A 24,088-nucleotide genomic window follows, 5' to 3' on the forward strand; every position below is an offset into this window, starting at 1 on the left:
CCCACCTCTGTGTTTGTACAGCACTTTGCACTGTGTGGCCCAAATGAGATTGGCACCTCTGTGATATAAACACATCATCATATCCCCTGTGTGTTACACTGTGCTCCCTACCCAATGGACCAGTTGAGAACGATGCTGTTTCTGTGTAACTACACTGAACCTGGACAACGTGTGCATGACATTTTCGCTGTGTCATTAGGAAGAATGGGCCAAGTTCGTCTGATTGAAATCATCATGGACTGCCGTGGAGTTGCGCCAGGGACAGCTAGGCCGCAGCGAGGAACTGGCAGTGCTGCTTTCTTTGTCGTAAAATGATTCTGTTTTGACAGATCAAACGTGCAGGCAGGGAAAAATGTTCTTCACCAACCTACAGCGGTCACTGACCTTGTTCGTGTTGAGGGGAAAGGTGACCCAAGCCTGCAGCACAAGAGATCCTGGAGAGCTGAATTCTTGTCCCAGTTCTGCCAGACGCCCTGTGTGATCCTGAGTAGTCACAGTCTGTGCCTCAGTTTCCCCACATGTAAAACAGGGATAACCTTTACCTAATGCAGTGGAGGACTGCAAGGCTCAGTTAAGGCTTGTAAAGCGCTTTGAGATGGTGATAGAAAGCATGACAGAAATGCGAAGTTTTGCCAGTTCTGCTCAGAGCAACAAGAGTTCTGCAAGCGGACGCCTCTTCCGAGTGACATACAGCCTATACAACAGCAGGTTTTCTTCCACGAGGCCTTTGCCTGATTTATGGAGGCTTGCTGCCCGCGTAACTATAATTGCACGTGGGTTTTTTAAAGGAGAAAGAGCATCGGGGAGACATAAAGGTGGGCTGAAAAGGCAGATGTTGTTGGTATGGATTTGATTTAGAGGTATCATGTTGCAGATAAAGGTTTGCTTTCCCCTTCTCTCCCCACTCTGCAGGAGGAACAGAAATGCTTAGAAACGGTGGAACTGGAGAGCTATGAAAAGTGCCAGGATTTGCGCGCTCTCTTGAAAAGGAAAAACCGTTTCATTTTAATTCGATCCCCGGGTAAGAAGGTAGGATTATCCTTCTCTTCCCCTTAAACTCCACTGCCTACTGACGTATCTATGTATATGTGCCTAGACACCCAAGGACACCAGAATTCTCATTCTGATTTTGCAGTGATTTACGGCAAAGAACTAGCTAATGCGTGTATCTATCATCCCCGCCCCGTCCCTCCTTCTGGGTTCTGCTGTGTCTCATAGATCCTAGATTGCTAACAAACAAGGGCGATTCTCCCTTTAATGAAATATGGACCTGTGCTTTTGGAGTGGGAGGCTCTCAGGTTCATCCCCAATGCAGCAGGGATGTTGTGAGCAGCAGAGGAACCATCATAAAGTGGCTGTGAATTCTTTACAGGAGGTGGGGAGGGTGGAATGCCCTGTTCTTCTTGTGGGGCAGCAAGACGGGGGAGGAATTCTGTCTTCACAGCTACTTTCCCTCAGGAGAAGTGTTTCCTCATGAATTTTTCAGCTTCAGAGTCTTCTGTCCTTCTGTCACAGATACTGTTTCATCAGTGGAGAATGAAAAAACCTGCTTCTTTCTGCACCCATCTGTTCTCCCCTGGGTCCTGATTTAGGACAGCACTTAAGTTAAACATGTACGCGAGTCCCACTGAAGTCAGTGAGAGTTATATAGGAAAGCGTATGGCTAAGTGGCTAGAGCATTGGACAGGGACTCCAGTGACCTGGGTTCTATTCCTGGCTCTGACCTAATGCCCTGTGCCTCAGTTTCCCCATGTGTAAAACGGGAATACTGATCTCCTTGGAGAACTAGTGTTATTATAGGAAATCCCCCAAACTCTAGCACAAGGGGTTTCTGTGTTACCATCTGGTTCCACCTAAAATTAGTGCAGGAGTCAAAATGCCTTCATAAATATACTATAGCACTGAGCCACAGTGTCAAACCCTGCTTGCCTCGCTCACCCATACAGCCTCGCAGCTTTCAACATAAGACTGTTGTGAGCCAGAAGAGCTGGATTGTGCCCCTAGTTTTGATAGTCGTGTGTCATAAACAACTCAGCTAGGCATTTTGTCCCGAAGGTTTGATTCAGCAGAATTCTCTGAACGCCAGTGTGTTTATTTGACTTATCGGTAGAAATTGTTTTACAGCACTGCTTGCTACTGGTTCTGCTTGGGGGTTTACCATAATTCCCGAATTATAGGCTACATAGTCAGTCATCTTTATGAGACAGAACTTTGCAATCATAGAAATGTAGGGCTGGAAGGGACCTTCCGAGGCCATCAACTCCAGCCCCCTGCACTGAGGCAGGACCAAGTACACCTAGACCATCCCTGACAAGTGTTTGTCCAAACTGTTCTTTAAAACCTCCAGTGATGAGAATTCCACAACTTTCCTTGGAAATCTACTCCAGAACTTACCTATCCTTAGAGTTAGAAAGTTTTTCCTAATAGCTAACCTAACTCTCCCTTGCTGGAGATTAAGCCCATTACTTGTTGTCCTGCCTTCAGTGGACATGGAGAACAATTGATCATGGTCCTCTTTATAACAACCATTAACATATTTGAAGACTGTTAACAGGTTCCCCCCTCCATCTTCTTTTCTCAGGACTAAACATGCCCAGGGGTTTTTTTAACTTTTCCTCCGATCTCAGGTTTTCTAAACCTTTGATCACTTTCGTTGCTCTCCTCCGGATTGTCTCAAAATTTATCCACGTTTCCTAAAGTGTGTCACCCAGAATTGCACACTGTATTCCAGCTAAGCCCTCACCAGTGCCGAGTATAGTGAGCAGTGACCTCCTGGTGTCTTACATATGACACTCCTGTTAATACACTCCACAATTAAATTAGCCTTTTTTGCAAGTGCATCACATTGTTCACACATATTCAGTTTGTGATCCGGTATAACCCAGTTATTTTATGGGCTGGGGTTGCAGGCTCTGGGGTGGGGTCGGGGATGAAGGGTTTGCTCTTAGCTGAGCAGCACCACCGATGAGACTTAACGTCCCGCTCGGCGGTGCTGCCCAGAGCGACCCAGTACCTGACATGCCGCCACCCAGTACTGGGTTGCGACCCAAACTTTGAAAAACGCTGCTCTAAGTGCTTACAAATTGATGACTTGATAATGCGTTCCAGTATCTTTGTTGCACTGCAATCTCTCACTTCTGGTTTTTCTTTTGATTTGTTTTGTTGTTGGTTTTCTTTGGCCTAAGATGGAGAACATGTCACTGTATTCCTGTGTGTCTTCCTAGTTCAGATCTGACAGGCTGAGGGCAAGGGGATTGATCAAAACAAATTCATTTCTACAAGGGTTTCTGCAGCCAAAGGTGTCAGCATCTCAGCTCTGCATATTTTACCTGAATGAGGACTATTTAGTCACTGCAGTGTTTTTTGCGCACACCCAGGTTTCAGTTCGTATTTATTATTACAGTAGTGCTGAGAAGTCTCAACTGAGTTCAGGGCAGAATTGTACTATCTGCTGTACAAACCCATAGAGAGAGGCCCTTCCGCTAGGATCCTGCACCCCGACAAGGAGAAAGGAGGTAACTTTATACGCATTTTGCAGAGGGGAAGTGGAGATAGAGTGACTCGCCCAAGGTCACAGCGGAACTCAGTGGCAGAGCTAGGCTCCTAAGTGCCACACCAGAGCTGTCATCACAAGACCAGCCTTCCTCTCCTATTTGTGGGGTTTCTTGCAATATGACTAAAAATGAATAGCAACTTAATCTCATATTTTAGGTCCTAAGAGCCTAACTGCACAAGACGCTGTGCGGAGCCTGTTCAGGGCCGAGCACCCACAGCTCCAGTTGCTGGGTCCCAGTAGATACTTCGGATCATTCACTTTTAAGCCGAAATCCCAGCTGCAGTCAATGGAGATAAATCTGCTTAGAAATGACAGGCCCAGTAGGAACCTAGTGTATGTTGCTTAGATAGTAAAGGATCAAATCCTGCTCAGCTTACTCATGCAAGGAACGGTATACGTTTCAGCGGCACTACGCACGTGCATACGGGCACAAGAGGTGACCCCAGATATATCATACCTTACCGTAAAGGTCATGATTTCCACTCCCAAAACCCACCGCTGAAGGTTAACTTCACCTTTCCAAAGCACAGGCCTCATGACAGCCCCCCTCTATAGCCCCCCGGTCCACTGCCCTGTATAATACCAGGCCCCTCCTTAAATGGAGACCCAGAGAGAGACCACTTGTTAATAACTCCATTTTGATACGTGAAAAGTTCACTGTCTGTAGTGGTTTTTTCCCCTTTGACTGTGAACTTAGGGAGGGTGTTGACACACAACGTACTTTCGCAGATGTCAGAACAGGCTTCCTCGAGCAGGCCAACGTACACAACTGTTGTCTTGCTGTTTTGAAATGGCAGCTGCGGTGATACTTATCAACGAAACATTTTCCATTTGGGAGCCTTGCTGCCATCCACTGTACGTGCAGCCGTTAGAAATCACACACCTCGTTATCTGGATCGCTGCGCTCCTCAGGCCTAGCTGTCTTTTCTTGGCCACATTTGCTGATTGTGGTCTAAATGGGTGTAAAAAGTTTAAATATGGGAATATTACCCAAGATGTTCAATTCCATCCATAGTGTGTTTAGGTACACGTGCATGCTGTAAACATCTATCATGGATCTATGATATCATGAAGTATCTATCAATTGAAAAAACCTAGGCATTTTGTCCTGGTTTTAGAGACACCCTTACAGTATCTTCCAGTTGCCTTGCTAGAGATGGCCTCTTGCAAAAATCTCTCAGGCTTTATTTGGCCTAGTCTCTAGGATGGAGGCTGTGTTATTCTGGGAGAATGTTTGAGCATAGACATTTTCATGCAGTCTTTACTCTTGTCTTGCTCTTTTGTTGGTTTACTTACTCCCACGGAACTGAAACAAAGTATAATTCAAGAGAAGTAAGTACAGCACTTTGTTGAAGACTTGAGACCAGGAGAAAGAAAGGTGGAAGCACGCAAATAATTTGTTCGTTTAGAAATCTTCAAATGAGTCAATCCACCCTCATCAGTTAAATTAAGCAAGTCATACAGAACTGAGCCTGTAACTGAGGACAATAACCTTGGAAATCTCTGGGCCAAATTTACTGGTGTAAAATTTATCTGGTGCAAGTCCCTCAGAAAGGGAATCTACAAGGCAGTAACTTGCATTCAGTGGTTGTTAAAGCCTGCACCGTGGGGGCGGGGCGGGGGGGGGGGGGCTGAGGAGTGAGGGATGTAGCAAGAAAAGCAACTAGCAAAGACTCATTTCAGGTGATGTCACTCCATTCCCAATGCAACCCAGGCATAAATGGGTGGAAATTCCCCGTGACTTTGCTGAACTCAACTCCAGTTCACTTCAATGGGGACTGCGTAGCTGAATTTGGAGCCCACCACAAGTTACAAGACTTTGCCACATACACCTGATTTCTGATGGACTTGAGTCTGATGGACTGATTTCTGATCCTACCTGAGTTTGACGCAGATACTGCTCTGCATCCAGCCTCTGAGAAATACAATAAATCCCCACATGAACCATCCATTCTGATTCCACTTTTCACCTGAAGACATAATCTGACGGGGACCAGGATTCATGGTAGAAACAGGGAGGGAGAGGATTTCTTGCAGGGCCTATGGACAGGATGCATGTACCTTTCCCTCTCCTAAATGGAAAGCCGGGCAGGTGTGACTAGGAGGCCCTTTTAGTGCTTACTGGATGTACTATGTGTGGGAGGGGACACATGGGATCATATTGAGAGATGCCTCTTCATTTTACGGCTGAGAATGAACTGGATGTGCACCTCTTTTATCCCATTGTATCAAGTCAGTGATTCAGCCTGAACAGGCTGGTCTGTGCCCTCCTCTGAGTTCAGTTATAGTAAATTGCATAGCCCTATTCATTGCTTGCAGACGTCACTATTGCATCAGATTTAACCACAAGGGCTTTTACTAGAACATCAGGACTTAGTTTATGTCATGACTCAGTCTCAGCTGGCTTAGGAAACAGGAGAGCAAATTTATCATCTAGCTCATTGTCCTTTGGCTGTACAGTTGGGCTGCTGAATTTTTCTACTTTCAAGGGTTCTGAGCAGAAGGTCAGGCCACATGTTACATATCTGCCATTATAAAACTACTCCCAGATGGTCTGTGGCTGCTCAGTGTCTCTCCTGCACTTCTTTAATATTCAGATTGGGAATACCTATACCAGAAAACATACAAAGAGAAGCAACTCTGTTTACTTTTCCTAGGTTCCACTTCAAAGTCTGTGGTAACCTGAGCAAGACTAGTTTATAGACCCTTATGGGGAAAGGGCGGGTTAGAATTGGGCTCCAAGTCTTCCAGGGTCACTCTTGTATCTCCTCTTACCCTACTTTCAAAACACATGCATTGCAGAGTGCTTCTCCACATCAGCAATGGCTCGCTGCGGCTTCTCTTTAAGGCCATCAGCAGCACCTCTCTTCCTCCGTCAAGGGTATGTCCTTGACAGTACAACACAGCTTAGACCCCAGACTCTGCAGATCCACAGTGAGGGTGTTCTTAGCAAGGATTTTCCTTAAGAAAAGATGCCCCGGGCAGCCCATCCTCTTCTCTCTGCCTGTGATAGTTAGCCTTTAACTTCACTGATTTAAAACAGAACGGTCTGGAACGCTGCTTCCCTGTGCTAAGAATGCATAGTACAGAGCCCAAAAGTGGTGACCATCTTCAGCATAAGGAGATAGAAGGGAGGGACTTGACTTGTGCGGGGATCATTAAGCCCACAGCGCCTGTGAAAATACTTAACACCTACACAGCACTGACCCTATTCAGCCAATATATAACCTTCAGCCATTCTGGGTGGAAGGTAACGGTGTTATCCCCATTTTCTGATGGGGAAATAGAGTCAGTTCCCTCCACATGGCTGTTTGCATTAAGTAACCAAGGTTGTTCCATGTATCAAGACTTACGGAGTGGATGGAAGGCGAGTATAAGTAGCTAAAATACTGCCCTCGAAATACAGGGGCTTCCACAAGAAAGCCTATGACTTGAAGAAAAGACCAAGGGACGTACACAGTATCATCTTTGCACCCCTGAATTTGCTGGTAGTGAGGATTAGTGGCATTTTGGGGTGGGCAGAATTATTGCAAGTTTTTTAAAATACTTGCCACTTTTATGCAAGGATCTCAAAATGCTTTACAGATATTAGGGTGAAATTCACTGCGTGCAGAGGGCCAGTCCAAGGCCCAGACATCACTCAACTCCCCAGAAGAGGGCTCAAGCGGGACCAAGACCCTTGTGCTGGTCTCTGGTCACCAATTAATGAATTTAGCCTTAATCCCCCTGCGAATACATGGGTTTTAAGGCAAAAAGGGACTGTTATGATCATCAAATCTGCCCTCCCACATAACAGGTCACAGGACTCCCCTGAACAAGTTGATGGCAGAACCGTGTCTGACTCCTAGTCCAGTGTGCTACCCACAGGAGCACAAAGCTGGGCCTGTCACACAAGCCCCATTTTAGAAATCAGAAGACAACTAGCACAGAGCACGACTTGTGCCACGTTACACAGCCAGTCTCTCCCCCCTCCCAGTCCCGTACTGGAGCCTGATGAGCATCCTTCCACAATCTCCCAACCCACCTCGTGGGGTATTGGAACTGCCATAGCTGCATGTAGGTGCCTGTAACTGTAAGTCAGCATTAAAGTGTGCAACCCACAATTACATGCCAGAAGGACACCTCAGCTTCTCCTTAACGATGAACAGTCCCTGGAGCCTTCGCTCAGCCCTGCCACACAACCAACGCTTCGTCACGCTCCACTCTCGGAGGCCCATGGGCTTTGTCAGGGACACAGAAATGAGGCACATAAAGTGGCCACAGAGGAGGAAGCTTGAAAGCAGGGGATCTTTTCCTTGAACAACATGTCCAGAGTTCTCTGTACTCCCGGTGTAAGCTGCCAGGTCTTTGCCAGGCGGCCCAACAGCTGAGCTGTGCACAAGGAAATCTTTCTCAGAGGCTTTTCTAATCGCTTAAGAGCAAAACTGTTTCCAAACAAAGAGGGTTTTAAGCACACACAAAAAACAGGCCCTTTTGGGCTAAAACAAAACCAGCCTGGCACTGCGTTTTGGAGACTTGCTTTCCCTTAGGTTCCCTAGTTAGCGTGAGCTCTCAGCCTCCCCGTCAGGGAGTTGTTTGTATAAAGCTCAGGCCCTTACATCTTAGTCTAGCTATTTGGGAGCATCTCCGCCTCATCTCCTCACCTTTTCCACTGGTTCCCATGTAGGAAGCAGGACATTCTAGGAAGGATTAACTCCCTTTTTACTATGCTGAAGCTAAGGGTCTCCTAAGGTGCCACAAGTACTCCTGTTCTTTTTGCAAATACAGACTAACACGGCTGCTACTCTGAAACCTGCCCTGTAACAGTCACCTTCATGGCCTTGTTAATGACTTATAGACGTTTAAAGAGAGGGTTTGCGCGGGACTGAGGCGAATTAGAAACTAAAGCCAGTGACACCCCATCCCTCCTGATGAAGGGCAGCTGCAGAGCGAAAGGACGATGGCCGAGTGGTTAACGCTCAGGAGAGGGAAGGAGGAGGCCTGGCTTCTAGGCCTGTCAGCCTTCCTGTGACGTTGAACGTTTTGGCCCTGGTGATCTGCCTAGACAGAGGTTGCCTGTTGATGGTCACCTAAAAAAAGGGACCTGGTTTTCAGAGGGTGCCAAAAACCCATCCCTCCGGTTAACATCTGTGCTGGGTGCTCAGAATATCAAACCGTTTGTAAGTGCCTCTGTAAGTATAAGTGCGATCGGTAGCCCTGCCTATTAAGGATGCCTGACACTTCTTCCCATTATAAGACCCTGTTTTCAGCTGCTTATAATTTGACCAAACTTCAACTGTTTAGGCTCAAACTTTCTAGGCCAGTGTCTGCTTTAGGCTGAATTTTTCTGGAAAATTTCAGCCAACACAGTTCAGCCATTTCCAAGAACGAGGCTAAGGAAAAATATAGGGGTTTGCCCTTGTTAAAATTCTGCTCATCTTTCCTTGCACCCCCCAGGCTTTGGAACAGGGAGACTGAGGTCAGGGCACCTAAGTTCTGTTCCCAGCTCTGCTGTGTTAGACAAAGTCAATTAACCTCTCTGCCTCAATTTCCCTCTCTGTATGCTTGAGGAAACTTATTTCATTAGCTAACGGATCCCTGTCAGGAAGCTTTTCCAGGTATGCAGACTAAGTTTTTCCTCTCTTAATTTCACTCCATTGCTCCTAATAGAAGTAAAAGCCAGCGATGGAGAATGCCCATTAGGTCATTTCACTGCTGCCCAACTGAGAAACTTGCGTAATTCCTTCAGGAATGAATAACTGTGTCATCATTTTAGTTACATTCCAACATCTGGATGCATGAGAGGATGTTACATTTGCCAGTGGCCACGGCCATTCTTTTGAACAAATGCACTGTTTCAGAACAGGCCTTGGGAGAATTTCCACACCATTCACTTATAGCTATTGCCAAGAATTGTCTCAATCAGGTTCAGAGATAAGTAGAAGAGAAATATTTATCATGCAGTGATCACAAAACACTGAACTTTCTGGCATGGACATTATCAGGAGACCATCCAGTTAAGCACAGAGTTCAGACTCTTGGAATTCCGTTGCTTATTCATTCACTAGAGAGATTACATCCCACCTAAGATTTCCTTCAGGGACTGCTGCCTGGGGTTTGTCAAGGCAGAACACCAGGAATTCCTAGGACTAGTCAGAGCTGGTTGGGAAATTGGCTCCCTCACTGCAGAAAATTTTGATTAAAGTGGTAAAAAGAGTAGTTTTAATTGAAATTTTCCACAGAAAAGTTTGACCTTTCAGTGAAAAATCAAAAATTGAAATATTTTAAATGCTGCCATGGTACAGAATGGAAGTTGTAGTTTTATGTGCCTTGTGCACTCATTCTTTTCTATAGATTGGGCTCCTGGGTCAAACTACATCTCCCATGATGCACTATAGGCTCAGCTGGTGGTGAGCAGAACAGTTGCATCATGGGAGTCCATGGCCCCCCTGCACAGTCTGAAGGAACGGGTTCTGTGCTGGGGATCTCCTGCTCCTCTCCAGGCTTCAGCACAGCCTCTGTCCGGCCATAGCAGTGGCTCATGTCTGTATCTGGTACTACAGTCTCAGAGCTGCTGAGCCCCTGCTCTGTCAGGGTGGAAAGGGGAGAAATTATGGCAGGTGGATCCATGTGGCTCTGCCAGTTTATCCCTCTGAACCTTCACATCTTGTGATTCGGGTGAGCACTCCCCACCGCCCTGCAAGCCTGTCTGTGCTCTGCAGAGCCAGGCTGCACGTACCCCTGTGCAGAGTCCCAGAATCCTGCCCCAGTCCTATGCAGCAGCACTATGCAAGAGCAAGCAGAGGTTGTTCCTCACAGATTTCACACTGTGTGTGTGTGTGTGGGTGGGGGGGGAGTTGGAGATACAGCATCTTATTGCACCTAACACCACAACATGAGTTGCCCATTTGGGCACGTCCCCTATACACAGTCCATCTATTCCCTAAGTAACAGCCATCTGTTGCTCCAGGAACATTTCATCACTCTTTGTGGGAGGAAGAAACTGTCACTTGCTTTATTAATTTAATTGCTAGTTGCAAAAATAAAAACTATAGCAACAAACCATCCAGCATAACAAAGGTTTGTTGATTGCGGCTGTGGAGTGAAGCCATTGCCAAAGTGCAAAGGAATGTCTAGTTTAAACACGGGCTCAGCTGGAGATTGAATTTAACACACTAATGATGTATAGGCTACTTCTCTGTCCTTGGCATGTAACGTTAAGATGAAAACATCTCTCTACGTCTCTCATCTTGCAGGTCCATGATATCAAATTTCAGGGTCAGAACGCAGAAGAGAAAGAATCATGGATGAAAGCCCTGAATGAAGGGATCAGCAGAGCCAAAAATAAAATACTTGATGAGGTAAGACAAATGGGTTTCAAGCTGTATGTGTTTGTGTGTCAACCTTCATTCACTACCGTGTAGAGGGGCACTGACATCCCCTGCCTCCCGCACCTCCTAGCTTCATGGGCGTTCCAGCTCCAGGTCCAAATTGTGCACCTGGAGTCCAATACTGCTGTTAGCAGGTTTAGATTATAACAACACTCTTGACCTAGTGGGCAGGTGTCACGTTTGCCTTTCTCCCCCTTCCTTCCTTTGCTCGGGCCTCCTAAATACTAAGCAGCAACAAAGGTTAAAGCAAAAAAGAAAAAAAACTCTTGTGGCCAGATTCAGAGGTGGCATAAGGAGAAGTGAGTTACGCTCCCTTACGTTGAGTTACACCGCTTACCAATGTGTAGGCAAGGTTTAGTCATGGCAGCGGAGCCAGAGCATGTAAGAAGTTTAGCAGCAGGACATGAGATGGTGTGAACCAGCTGCTACGTTGTTGCTTTTCCCCCTCTCTTCTGGCCCTGTGGTATGTGTGTTACACAGACTACCTAAGACTCAGTGAGCCAAATTCAGAAGAGCAGTGTGTGGAGAGTGATAGGGGTATATTAGGTTGTTAAATGGGTTAAACTCTGATTTGGCAACATGTACATGCGGAGGGGCCTGGAAGGTGTAGGTATGTGTGGGTCTGTGTGAAATCAAGCTAGAGTCTCTCTAGACTTCCCCAGAATTTGCCCCTTGAAAGAGGGAGAACAATGCCACGTCTTTTCCTCTCTAACAACATACCTGTGAATGCAGAACATGGTCGTTTCAGCAGCATTTTATAGAAGCCTCTATGGGATAACATGTATAGAATCCACCACCAACTAAGCTGGGCATTCACCATACATGTCATTTGCCCCCTGCCTCCACTGTAACGCTGGGACTCTCCAGGAGGACAAGAGGGGGGAGTAGAGGAAATTGCTGACACAATGGGGTTGGCCTGAGCTGCAAAAGCAACTAAGAGCCTGGTCCAGAGCCCACTGAAGTCAGTGGGAGACATTGTAATGACTCCAGAGGGCTTTGGATCAGGCTCTAAGTTAATCCACTGGAATCTGTGTCCATCCCTGTGGAAGGAACTTGGGCACGAGAGCTGCTGCAGCTCAGAATTTGCCAAGCAGCTGCTCTGCCCCATGGAAGGACTTTCCTTCCTCTCAGCCCCGTGGCTCCCTGCAGCACACAGCCTGGTTACTGCACCTTTAAATCTGGACACGCGTGTAATGTGACACAGAGTCCACCAGCTTTTCATGCTGCCTGGAGAGACGTCTAGTGGAAAGTTACTACATGGGCTGTTAGCGCTACCATCCGGCAAGACGTCGCCAAGAGCTACCTGCGGCTGTGGCGGAGAGGTTGCAAGGAGCTGCCCCCCCACACACGACTCTGAAACTACCCCCAAATCCAGACATTCGGGCAAAGGAAGGACTAAAATTACACAGCGTAGGGTTTGACATGGAGCTAACCTCAATCCCTTACCAGGAAGGGCAGTATCTACTATGCAGTAGTTGGAAGGAAGTTCGTAAACTCCACCAAGCTAAGGAGAAGCCACCACGAAGGGAATGAAGCCACCCTGAAGAAATGAGTAGGGGGAACTTGGAGACTAAGAAACCAACAAGATCTGATTAGTGAGAAACAGTCTTTAGGGAAGTGGAAACTGGAGTGTTGTGTAAAAATCTTTGAGACAAAGGCAAGGGATTAAAAAACACCACATGCCTTCATCAAGCATGCATTACAGACGTGGAGTTGTAGAATGCACTCGTCGGGCTCCATCCTGGGCCTCTTATTCAGGCAATGAAGTCAATGGGAAATTGGAGTAAGGGATGGAGAATTGGACTCCAATTGTAGTGTGCCATTTTGATGAGAAAACATTTACATTTAAAAGATCCAGACTCTCTATTTTTATTCACGGGAGGCACCTCGCAGTAACTGGAGGTGGCCCAGAGAAGCACCCTCCTGGCATTACCAAATCACGTTCAGTGTCAGGTGTTTTTAGGGCAGGCATTGCTCATTCATCCTTCCACGTAAAAAGCAGCATTTGTAAGTAACTGGACCTACTGGGAGCAGCAGACAAGCGAGGGCTACATTATAAATCTGAGCAGCAGCGAACTCAGCATTCAAGCTCGCTCTCATGTTACCGATGAGCAGGAGAGGTGATGTAATGTAGCGTAATGCTGGGCAGTCTTTGCTGTAGCAACCTGCCTCTGGCTCCCTGGTTGCTGGGGGAGACCGGCGCTTGTGCTGTGCTGTCTTTCCGAAGTGGAGGTCTCTCTCTCTCTCCCGCCCCGGTGATGACGACGTGCGATGAATGCCGCACTCCCTAGCGCAGAGTATCGAAGAGGGAGCTCAGATGATCACCCCCAGCCACAGGACCTGTGGGGAGGGAAGTGCTGCTCACTAACTGCTTCAACATCTGTGTGCACAGGCCCTGTCGAAAACCAGCGGGCCCAGTCCTCCGCTGGCACAAGTCAGCTGTGCTCCACTAAAATCAATGGGGCTATGCCGACTTACACCAGCTAAGGACTTGGCCCATTTTGTTTTTAATCCCTCCCAATTTTTTTTTTTTTTTTAAATTGACTCCATAGGCCTGGTCAGTCTTTCTACTCCAGAGAACTTTTTTTCTCTCTGGGGAGCTGAGCCAGGTAACTGGAAAGAGATGCATGCAATCAGTTGGCATTTCTAAAGCCCCTATTGGAGCTTCCCCCTGTGCTTTCAGACACTGAGGACTGAACCCCTGGCTGTGGCCAATAAGCGCTGGGTGTGGCTTGGGGGATGCAAAGGAGACCTTCATGGCTCCCCGTTCCTGAGGTCAGCTCTGTGACCAGCGTAGTTTAGAGCAGCCTCAGAGACACTCTGAACTATATCAGCTTAGGACCATTATGCCAGCTGGGATCACTCGAGTGTGGTACGCTGTGGCAACACCCCAGCATGCCCCCTTCGCGAGATAGCTGGAGGGGTGGGGGAGGCAGGAGTGATAGGCATAGAGCCAGAATAGTAACAGGACTTAGCATTGGCTCTCATTTTCCATGTGCGACGCAATGAATTTTAAATCTGATTCCAGTAAGTAAACGTGTTAATTGAGCCACTGTTGCAATTAATCCAGGTCACTGCTCACATCTTCTGTTCAGCTTCCTGAGATCATTAAAGCTGTACAAAGAAAGGTCTGTTAACAAGGCCTGCAGATACAGTTCACAGTCAGGTCAGGATTATTAACGTGCCTTCACCTCTTAGATGTAGTAAAACTAATCTCCTTGCCACGTTCCAAGCCCAGCCTGGGTGCAGGACAACAAAAGTCTCCTGTGCCCTCCTTTTCCTGCCCTGCAGGTACCTAGGATTGGCAAACCTCAGAAAGTTGGATGGGCCAAGTCAGATGCTCTCAGTTTCACCTGGGGGGTTGCAGAACTAGCTCAGCATCTTGTGGATGAAGTCTGTTCCGCTCTGACACTGAGCCATCATGAATGTGCATGTTGCAAACCAAGCGGAGAATCTGGAGCTAGCATCGCATTCCAAGGGCCCCGGCTAAGGTTCTGAATGCGGTTCTGCCAGATCTGGGTTTGCTTTGAAAATACTAAAGAGACGTTGCAGCCACGTCCAGCACCGTTTTGTAGATGTGCAAGTTCACACTGCTGGCAGCCCGCGGTAAGGAATGGAGGATGGTGTTTAAGTCTTCCCCCACCTTTTAGCTTTCCATGAACAGACCCTGCAGATTGTCTGCATATGTACGGCAGGGGCTAAGAGGGTGAAGGAGCCCGTTCTACAAACATCCACCCAAGAAAGAGTTGCGTAACTTTCCTGCTAAAAGAGAAGCTTTTGGCAACTCTTTCAGCGCTCAAGTGTCTGATACATATGGCTATAAATAAGAGTGCATCATTGAGCTCTATTCTAAATGCTTCTGAAAAGGAGTGCAGGTTTTAAGGCAATATAATGATGCTGGTGAGCAATAAAAACCACACAGAAAACAAACGTTAACCGTTTGATTTCAATAAGCCTAGAAATCTGAGAACCTGATTGTAATGGCGACATATTCAAAAGCCATCCTGGCTACAAATGCACCCTTACCAGAAATGACAGAAAAAGACCTCCAAGGAGATGGTTTTAGGCATGGATTGATAAGTCCGTGATGTTCTCCTTTCCTCCTCCCATTTAAAGGTGAAGGTAGATCAGAGCCTTTCCCTGGAACATGTGACTCGAGACAGAGTGAAAGTGGGTCATGGGCGCAGACCACCCACCAGAATTCATCTGAAAGAGGTAAGAATGCACTTTGGGTTTGCATGCTGCAGCGCAGTGAAATCACCTGTATGCAATCTCCATCTGGTAAAAGTCCCAAGCCAGCATCAGAGAACTATTTCTGGGTGTATTGTTCATGCTGATTACATGCAACACACAAAACACAAGCTTCTAGCTGACCCCTTACTTGTAAAACCAGCCGGTAACAGGAGTAAGGGAAAGCAAGTTTTTATAGGATGGTGGACTGCAGCAGTTTAAGATTTTTGCATCCTTCAGGTTGGCAGCTGCTGCAACAGGTGGCGATATATTTATGAGTCTTTCTATAGTTCGTGAGCTGCTTCGTTGTTCGGCACGTGCCATTACTGCTCAATTACATAAACAACCCAAAGCACTGAGAACGGGTTATAACTGGGTTTTCTAAGACAGGTTTATAGAGCAGCCTGTATTCTGTTCCCAGTAGCTTTCCTGTAGCTAGCATTTAAAACAAAAACACCCACGCCTAATAAATATTAGATTCCTGTTTCTGGGGGAGTTTCTACATTGTAATAGTACTGATACTTTAGAAGAGGATTAAACTAACGAACGGGTTTAAGGCTAAACCTCTTTCTGCAAACGTCACAGTTTGCCGACTCTCACCTGCGCAACTCTCAAGTGATCATAGTGCAGACGACATGCTCCAGAGCTTTTTAGTCTAGCGCACAGAAATCCTGCAACATTCACAAGAGAATCTTTCTTCAGAGAAATAATCACTGGAGAGCCAGACAGTCCCTCCCTTCTCCTCAAAAAGATCTCAGAGGCACAAATACTCTCCGGGAATTTTATACACTGATGTTATTCCCCTAATTCCTTGTAAACTGGGCCTGAAATCTCAGCTCTGTTATTGCAAGTGCCCTCACCTTGAAGGGGACAATTTGCCATTTATAGGGTAATAAAGGTCTTCTGTGGACATTGGGGACAGAGGGTACGTGTAAGTGGATGTTATTTGGATGGAGGCCCTGGGTACTGACATGCCACAAAGATTAGTATTAGGGATGACTATACAGACGCTGCGTGGAAGAGAAAATGCACCCTACAGTGCTGGTAAGGAGGAGGAGAGCAACAACATCCCTAGTGAAGTAGCTGGTGAAAAAGCAGTTTACGCATTTCACTCCCAAGAAATGTAATGTAAGGAGTCTGAACCAGAAGTCTGATCAGAGTCATTGGCTCTGAGAAGTCATGTACAGCAAGATACCGATCAGGATCGGGACTTAGTGCGGGGTGAAGACCTGTATGCTGCAGCACTGCTGAACGGGAATAGGAGAGTCTTGGGCTGCAGACCCCGAGGAAGGGGACACAACTCAGTTCTCCACTGTGAAATAGTGACGCTTCATCTTGAAAGCCATGTTCAGTTCCTGTCACCTTATGGAAAGGACACAGTAAAGAGGGTGACCAGACAGTTGTAGAGTAGCAGCCGTGTTAGTTTGTATCCGGAAAAAGAAAAGGAGGACTTGTTGCACCTTAGAGGCTAACAAATTTATTTGAGCATAAGTTGTAGGGACGTGAATACTGTAGTAATTACTCCCCCCCCCCCCCCCGTTAACTGGATATTTTAATTGCTGGTCACACAATCCTGAAGGGAGATACTCTGGGCTAGCTTCACACAGGAGACCTGGGACACATATTGAGAGGGTCAGGCAGTACAGGGGTACTTCACCCAGGTGAGGAGGTCTCTTAAAAGGGCTCAAGTGGGAGGAAGGCTATAGCCAGCCTCCCTGTTCTGGAGGGAGTCTGAGCCTAGATGCATTTGGGCATTGTCTGTCCCCAGGGCTCCCTCAAACAGGGACTCTCTCCTCATTTCTGCCTCTGGGGTGGATAGGAGACTTAGGAAGTTTGGGCTTCAGTATGGAGATAATGCAGCTCTGCATGGCCATCCCTTCTGATCCGGCAGCTGTGGTTGAGCAGTTTGCCTGGAGCTTGTGACATGAAGGACTAGCTGGCTGAGGCCCAACCCAGCCGAGACAGATGATGTCAGGAGGGGAGAGGAAGCAGCCAAGCGCAAAATGATGTTACATTAGTGCCCTGGACTGAAGGATTCGATACATGAACTAACAGACCTGTACATTTTATCAATCTAAGAAAATGCAACAAGTTATGTAAGGACAGCAGCAATAGGAATTCTGGGAAACACTCTTGGGGGGGATGACTTGGGTAGTAAGGGGATAAAATATGCTAGGCTACTTCAACAGCTATTCCTACAAGAGGATAGAACCAGATGATCTGCCTCCATTGCTCTAGGTTGTATGCAGCGTGGTAGCCGTGTTGGTCCCAAGATATTAGTGGGACAAGGCGGGGGAAGCCATTTTTAATTGGACGAACTTCTGTTGGTGAGAGAGACAAGCCTTCAAGCTACACAGAGTTCTTCCTCAGGTCTGGAAAAGGTACTCAATCTCACAGCTAAATGCAAGGTAGAACAGATAGTTTAGCATGTACTTTAAGGGACCATTCAAGGTGAAGTGGCCCACTAACACCCCTGTATTAAGACCATTTACATGGAAGAGCTCTGTGTAGCTCAAAAGTTTGTCTCTTTCTCTCCAACAGAAGTTGTTCCAATAAAAGGATATCTCCTCACCCATTATGTCTCTTCTTTGCTCCGGGAAATTCTTTGCATTTATCAGTTCAGACAGCGCACCTGCCCATGTAAATATTTGTAACGTGCAAACTGTCCACATCAGAACCGCACAGCATAGTGTTGATAACTTAGAAAGGAAGAAGGATTTTTGATAGGCTTTTTGATGGTCCAAAGCAGTCCAAAGTACACATTCTTGACCTCTTGGGATTATTGGCTTTGAGGCGCTCCTGACTGTCTCCCACTACTGGAGACAAAATAGCGCAGCGGCAAGTACGCACGCACTGAAGCGGGTGCTGGTGTAATGTCCTGCAGGGTGTTAAATTGAGTAAGAAGTGGGGGCGTCAAGGGGAGCAGAAACAGAGGCACTACTCAGTCTCACACGTGTAAGCTGTGCTGAGGTGTACAGGTTTGTCTGTACCGTCCTCCTTGTGGGAGGAAAGATTTGTAGTCAGATGCTGGACTTGTCTACACTGCCACTTAACCTGATGCAAGTTTCATTCCTCAGGGGTGTAAAAAAGCCACCACCCCCACCTGGTGCAACATAAGTTACACTGACTGAACGCGGTGTCCGCACCACGCTGTGCCAGCCAACACAGCTTCCGCCTCTCACGGAGGTGGAGAAATTATACTGATGTGAGAGCACTCTCCCGTCAGCATGGCATGTCTTCAGACACGCTACAGTGGCATAGCTGCGCTGATGTAGCGCGGGAGTGTAGTCCAGCCCTCAGTCACCCCACCTCCACTTCTTTGACTTAAACGATTTGTTAAGACTGGTTTTGAGGACAGGATCGTTCAGGGGATTGATACAGGACACAGTCTAAATAAAGCTCTCTCATATTACATTTCTCAGGTCGCCAAGTCTACATCGGATGGAATCTTGAGGCTGGATCTGGATATAGTGGATAATGGCCCTCCAGACGTCACCTTGACTGTGAGCGATAATGAGAACATCCCTCCTCCAAAGGAAACTCCAAAGCCACCTATGCCTCCTACAAAACCCAGTGTCGTGTCAGAGAAGCAGAGTGCAGTTAACAGCGTTGCTGATCAAGAGCCTAAAAAGCCTCCGTTGCCTCCAGCAAAGAAGTTGAACGAGAGTACGCCGTCAAAGGACGATCTGAACGACAAGGATGAGGGTTCGGTCAGTCAAGGTGAGGAGGGTGAAGAACCCAAAGCTTCAGCAGGGGACAAGGAAGAGAACCTCATGGAGGTCAGCAACAGCAGCACGGCAAAGCCTCCGATTCCTCCTCCTAAAATCTTATCGGACAAGCTGAAAGGGGTCAGGTGGGATGAACCAGCCCCTCACCCTGAAAGCACAGAAGGTTTGGAACCATCCAAGGGTGGCAGTAAAGAAAACCTCACAGAGGTGGTCACAAAAGCTACTGTGAAACCTCCACTTCCTCATAAGATTTTATCAGAAAAATTGACAGCAAGTGTGGATTCCACCCCAAGCAATTTAGAGGCGAAGAGTTCAGAAGGCGAGGAGCCCCATGATTCCAAGCCCCTCAGGGATGAAATGGAAGACGGGGAAGTGACAGAATCCACTCCCCAAAAAGTAGAGCTTGAAGAAGGAAGTGAGAGAGCTGCTGCTGAGAAAGAGGAGCCACAAACAATACAGGAACAAATAAAGACTTCCTTAGTTACCGAAGCAAAGCAGGAAAGTACAGAGGTTCCTAGTAAAGAGAAAACACTTTTACCACAGTCCATAGCAAATTCCTCACCTCTCAGAACTCGCTGTGTATCCGTAGGAGGACTGCTGAATGAATCGAAAAATGCAGAAAAAGAACTTCTGGGTCAAGGCTTCCGCAAGGAGCCCCAATCCTGCCTGGCTAAAATGGAGGAGAAAGTGGCTTGCGAAAGGGAAAAGACAGAAAAACTTCTGCAAAAGGTTTTAGGCAGAGAGTTAGAACAAGCACAGGAGGGGAATGGGCCCCCCGTAAATGCAGAGACATTGCTTAATGAGGCTGTAGAACAGCTCCGGCAAGCAACACAAGTCCTACAAGAAATTAAAGGGTTAGGAGAACTGAATAAGGAACTGACAGAGAAACCGAAAGAAAAGCCGAAGGATCTAGTAACTCTTTATAGGAGAAGTGCTCCCTGAGATGTACTTAAGACGACACTTCTTTCTTACAGTCAAGCTAAATATTTGCTATTTACGACTTATACCATTGCTTGGCCAGTGTTAAATAAGGTTATGTTTTGCTATGCACAAACCAAGCATTCAGAGCAGGGCATTTCAGTTATAATTTTCTTTTTGTTCTGTCTTTATGCCATATTCCCATCCCTGATCACAATAGGAAGTTAGAGGACATCGAGTATCAGTTGCAAAAATGTGAATATTCTTTAAGGTCTTGATCCAAAGCTCATTGACGTCAGCAGAAAAAACACCAATGGGCTTTGGATTAGGCCCTTAAAAAAAAACAAAAACCAACCAACAAACAAACAAAAAAACCCACCACCACAACACTGGTAATCAGACTAAAGGTCAGTTTTTCAAAGGAGGGCATGGATATTCCAGCAAAAAATTCATGTGTGCATGTATAAACTGGCACGTAAGACATGGAATTACTCAGTTTGTACTGGCACCCAGAGAGTTTTGCCAATGAAATCATTCCACTGGGAATCTGGCCGCAAACGTCCCTAAATTTTGCTCAGTTTGTTCACTTGCTGACAAGTTTTGACTACCTGGCCCAATCATATTCTGGAACAAATGGTTAACAGTTTCCAAAGATACTCACTGAACATGTCGGCAGTTCAAAAATTGTCTTAGAAATTCGTACAAAACTGGCAAACTGGTGATGGTAAGCAATTGTTTTCAGCTCTAGACCAGAGCACTGTTCTAAGAACGGTACAAGTATTCATTGAGCCTCAAACTACCATTGCCAAGCAAGTATTAGTTTTTCCTGTGGGGAAACAGGCAGGGATGTGAAGTGATTTGCCGACAGAAGGAGTTCATTTCAGAGCCCGGGACAGAATTTAGCAATCCTACCCCTAACTCTGTGCTCTTTCTCCTAGACAGTGCTGCTTCGTCTGAAATACTGCTTCTTGCTGAAGCAGCCCGAAATGTTCATTTTGAAGCAATACATTGACCTGGTAACTAGAGTCTCCTGTATTTGTAGACGTAAACAGTCAGTTGTTTGGAGGCTCATGGGAGCGGTTGGCTGGTTGTTCTGAAAGTAGACTCTCCCCCTGCTGTGTGTCGAGCAGCATTGTCCTGGGAGGTTGACTGATGACATGTGCGTCATGACAACTGGTTTTGCTGGAATGTCTAATCATATCATTTTAACAGGGAAATGCATTTTGCAGTTTAAATCTTGGTGGGTAGGTGGCTGAACTTAGTACACTGAAATGAAGAAGGCATTACTAAATAAGGGCCCAGTCTGGTTCCCATGGAAGGCAATGGCAAAATGCCCTAATTTCTTGGTCCTCCTTGGTCCTTCCTTAGGGAAGTCGCATCTTCCTAAGCATCCAATGAGAGAAACGTGATGAAATGAGAATAGTCATGGTGACAAAATGATTACAAAACTACGTCTTGCATGACAAAGATTAAAAGTGTAAGCACCCTTTGCACCCTCAGACAACACGTGTGGATGTGAACCAGTCCAAGTTCAGCGATGCTCATTTACCCAACCAAGCCAGGTCATCACAGGGTGCAGGTGCATCCCTTGTATCCTTCTTTCAGAGTTTTGCCCTAAAATATTCACTCTCAATGGCACCACATCAACTACCCAGGGATTCTAAGGGCCACCACCTCCTCTTGGCTTTATCTAGGTTTGTGCAGCAGAGGAAGGATTGGATTTTTCTAAGCTGATCTTATGGAGCTCCAGGGAAGGCAGGTGGATGTTGAATAGCTAAGGCCCAGCAGAATACAAAGAATTTCTGAGCCAGAAGAGAGTTCAGCTTGGCAGTTCTCATTGAAAAGTATCTACACTACCCAGTAGCTTGTGCCATCTGCCCCTTCCAAGTACTAAGCCAGGATCATGCTATACGCCTTCTTTATCTCAGGTTCCTTCTCCAGTAGCTCACTGAGGCTCCATGGTACCCCATGCTGCAAACATCTACCATAGCAGCAGCCAAAGTAAAACTCAAACTACAGTTCCCTCCCTCCTCCCCCTTCCTAATTCAGCTGATGAGTACTCCTTGACATGTCCGGCCCAGCCCTGACCTAAGGCATTTCAGGAACTGAAAAATGGGAACATCCTAGATAAGAGCTACGTAGTCACTCAACCAGACACTTCCAAATCGAGTGATTAGAACAGCCTTGTTTTAAGCTGCCTCATTCTCAAGCCAGTCATAGGAATTCTGTCACCCATAAAGTTTCTGCATAGTAGAATTTGCTTGAGTTTCAGGTGCCAAAACAGCCCTGCTTTTAGACACCGGATTTCCAAATATATGCAGTCCAGAGCATAGTCCCCTCGATGCAGGCCAAGGATGAACTCTGGTTCTGCATAATTTACTGCTGTAGAGTCAATGTGAACTGAGGTATCTTGTTTTCTTATGAGATGTACTTATAAGACAAGGGCTAACAATACAGACCTAGTCTATTCAGTGCCTACCAGCTTCTAATATGTCTTTTTCTGCATGTGCACTTTTGTTTACCGAACACTGTGCGATGTGAACATGAGCTGTACAAACCTGGTGAGTACAGAATGTCTTGGGACGTCAGCCTTCAGCGAGCGGGAGGCATTTGTGAGATAAAAATTGTATAACAAAAGGATAAAATAGATGGCTAACAGAGATGTATATGTAATAGGGATGTGCCCAGACCAGAACCATGATCTGGCCATGGTCAACATTTGGATGCAGATTCAAATCCCAGTGCTAAAGTTGTCCCTTATCCCTATTAGGACCAAACCAAACCCCTGGATTTGAATACCTTTGAACACTGGGGAAGGTCTGGATCCAGCTCAGACTCATCTCCGATATACATGGATGCTTTCGCTCTTACAAATATTTTGTCATCACAATGTGCCTATTAAATATCTACCTACTGTAGTGCTGACGAAGAGTCCCAGATCTCCTTATCTATTGCAGCAAGAATCTAGAGGATGTGCTTATATTTACTGTATTTTTTAAATCATACTGAATATTCTAATGTCTGATATTTTACTGAAACCCCAATAGGATTCCTAGCAGAAGACACCTGAATCTGTTAGGAGATGGGAGAGCTAAATACTGTATGTACTAACGTCACTTACCTTCATGTACTATGTCTTGTAAATAACTATAAATTAAGTGAACTCTCTTTTTAACACCCAGTGTCTCCATGGCTGAAAATGTTGTGTTAATTACGGAAAAATAGCCTTTTGTATAGGTTTAGCAGTTTCATTCTAAAAGTGATTAACCCACCTAGAATTTTGGGTCGACTGGGCTTTTATATATAAACAAAGCTTCATGGTTTGTTTAGACCATTTAAGTTTTCGCACATGTTATTCTTGTTCAGGGCATAAGCCAATCTCTGCCCAATGGGGATGGCAGGTTATTCCAGAGCTGTCTTCTGGGTTTCTTGCACCTTCCTCTTAAACAGCAAGTACTAGCCATTGTCCCAGCCAGGTTCTGGAGTAGAAGACCCATTACGCTGATCTAGTAGGACAATTCCAGTCTTCATTTTACCTACCACCAGTGAGCACCTAGCTTTTCGTCACTCAAAATCCCCAGCTGCACTAAGCTTGCTTTCTCACATCTGAAGACGTTGTGGGCGTGTCGAGATGGAGCATGACTCAATTTCAGATTTGTACAAGGACTGCCAGAGCTGCATGGTTCCGACAGGAAGGAAGTGAATGTGCTAGTGAGTGGCAGTGAACGATTGTATCTGAAAATCAGCTGTCATGGCTAGTGGAAAGGCAACGCTGCCTTCTGCGTGTAAAGAGCTTTGAGATTTGGCAATAAAACTCCTTTTTAAGCACACTCGGCTTCAGAGCAGTTTGTTCGGAACAAGAAGGAAGAGCAGGCATCGGGAGAGAGTATTAAGTCTTTGCTCGGATACGTTCTATCACAGCCATAGAGGGTTGTGCAGACTGTGTCCAGCCTAGTCTTTGGGCTAGCTCATGGGCTACCCACAAATCCCAAGGAAGGGGCGGAACAATCATGCACTGCCCCAGGAGCAGGCCAGGAATCAAACTGCGGCACTGATAGCCCTGTGCCGAGGGCAGCTTACTACTGCCATGGCTGCTCTGGCTGGGATGCAGGCGCACGCTTCTCCCCCAGCTGTGGAGGAGGGGTAGTAGCTGGAGGGGTAGTAGCACCCCTGCAGCAACAACTTTCCTTCCTCTCCCCACACAAACACACAGACTAGTTGTGGGGGGGAACCTCCCACCCCTTCCTCTCCCGCACCGGTGTATAACTCAGCTCACAACTGAGCCC

The 24,088-nt window shown here is 46.5% G+C and overlaps 1 protein-coding gene across 2 annotated transcripts in view; it reads left to right on the forward strand.

The window, feature by feature from the left end:
• The window catches only part of PLEKHO2 (pleckstrin homology domain containing O2), a 41,433-nt gene extending 17,800 nt beyond the window's left edge, over window positions 1-23,633 (forward strand). Inside the window, exons 3-6 of one of the 2 annotated variants that reach the window (XM_084640467.1) lie at window positions 913-1,029; window positions 10,792-10,896; window positions 15,043-15,141; window positions 18,579-23,633. In XM_084640467.1, the coding sequence (XP_084496593.1) occupies window positions 913-1,029; window positions 10,792-10,896; window positions 15,043-15,141; window positions 18,579-19,826 (1,569 nt within the window). In that variant the 3' untranslated portion in view covers window positions 19,827-23,633. Of the gene's footprint in view, window positions 1-912; window positions 1,030-10,791; window positions 10,897-15,042; window positions 15,142-18,578 lie in introns of those variants that run through there. The other variant, XM_084640468.1, reaches the window with a different exon arrangement.
• Window positions 23,634-24,088: the final 455 nt, after the last annotated feature.

The sequence above is a fragment of the Lepidochelys olivacea genome, assembly GCF_965140295.1.
Source record: "Lepidochelys olivacea isolate rLepOli2 genome assembly, chromosome: 10".
Taxonomy (NCBI): domain Eukaryota; kingdom Metazoa; phylum Chordata; order Testudines; family Cheloniidae; genus Lepidochelys; species Lepidochelys olivacea.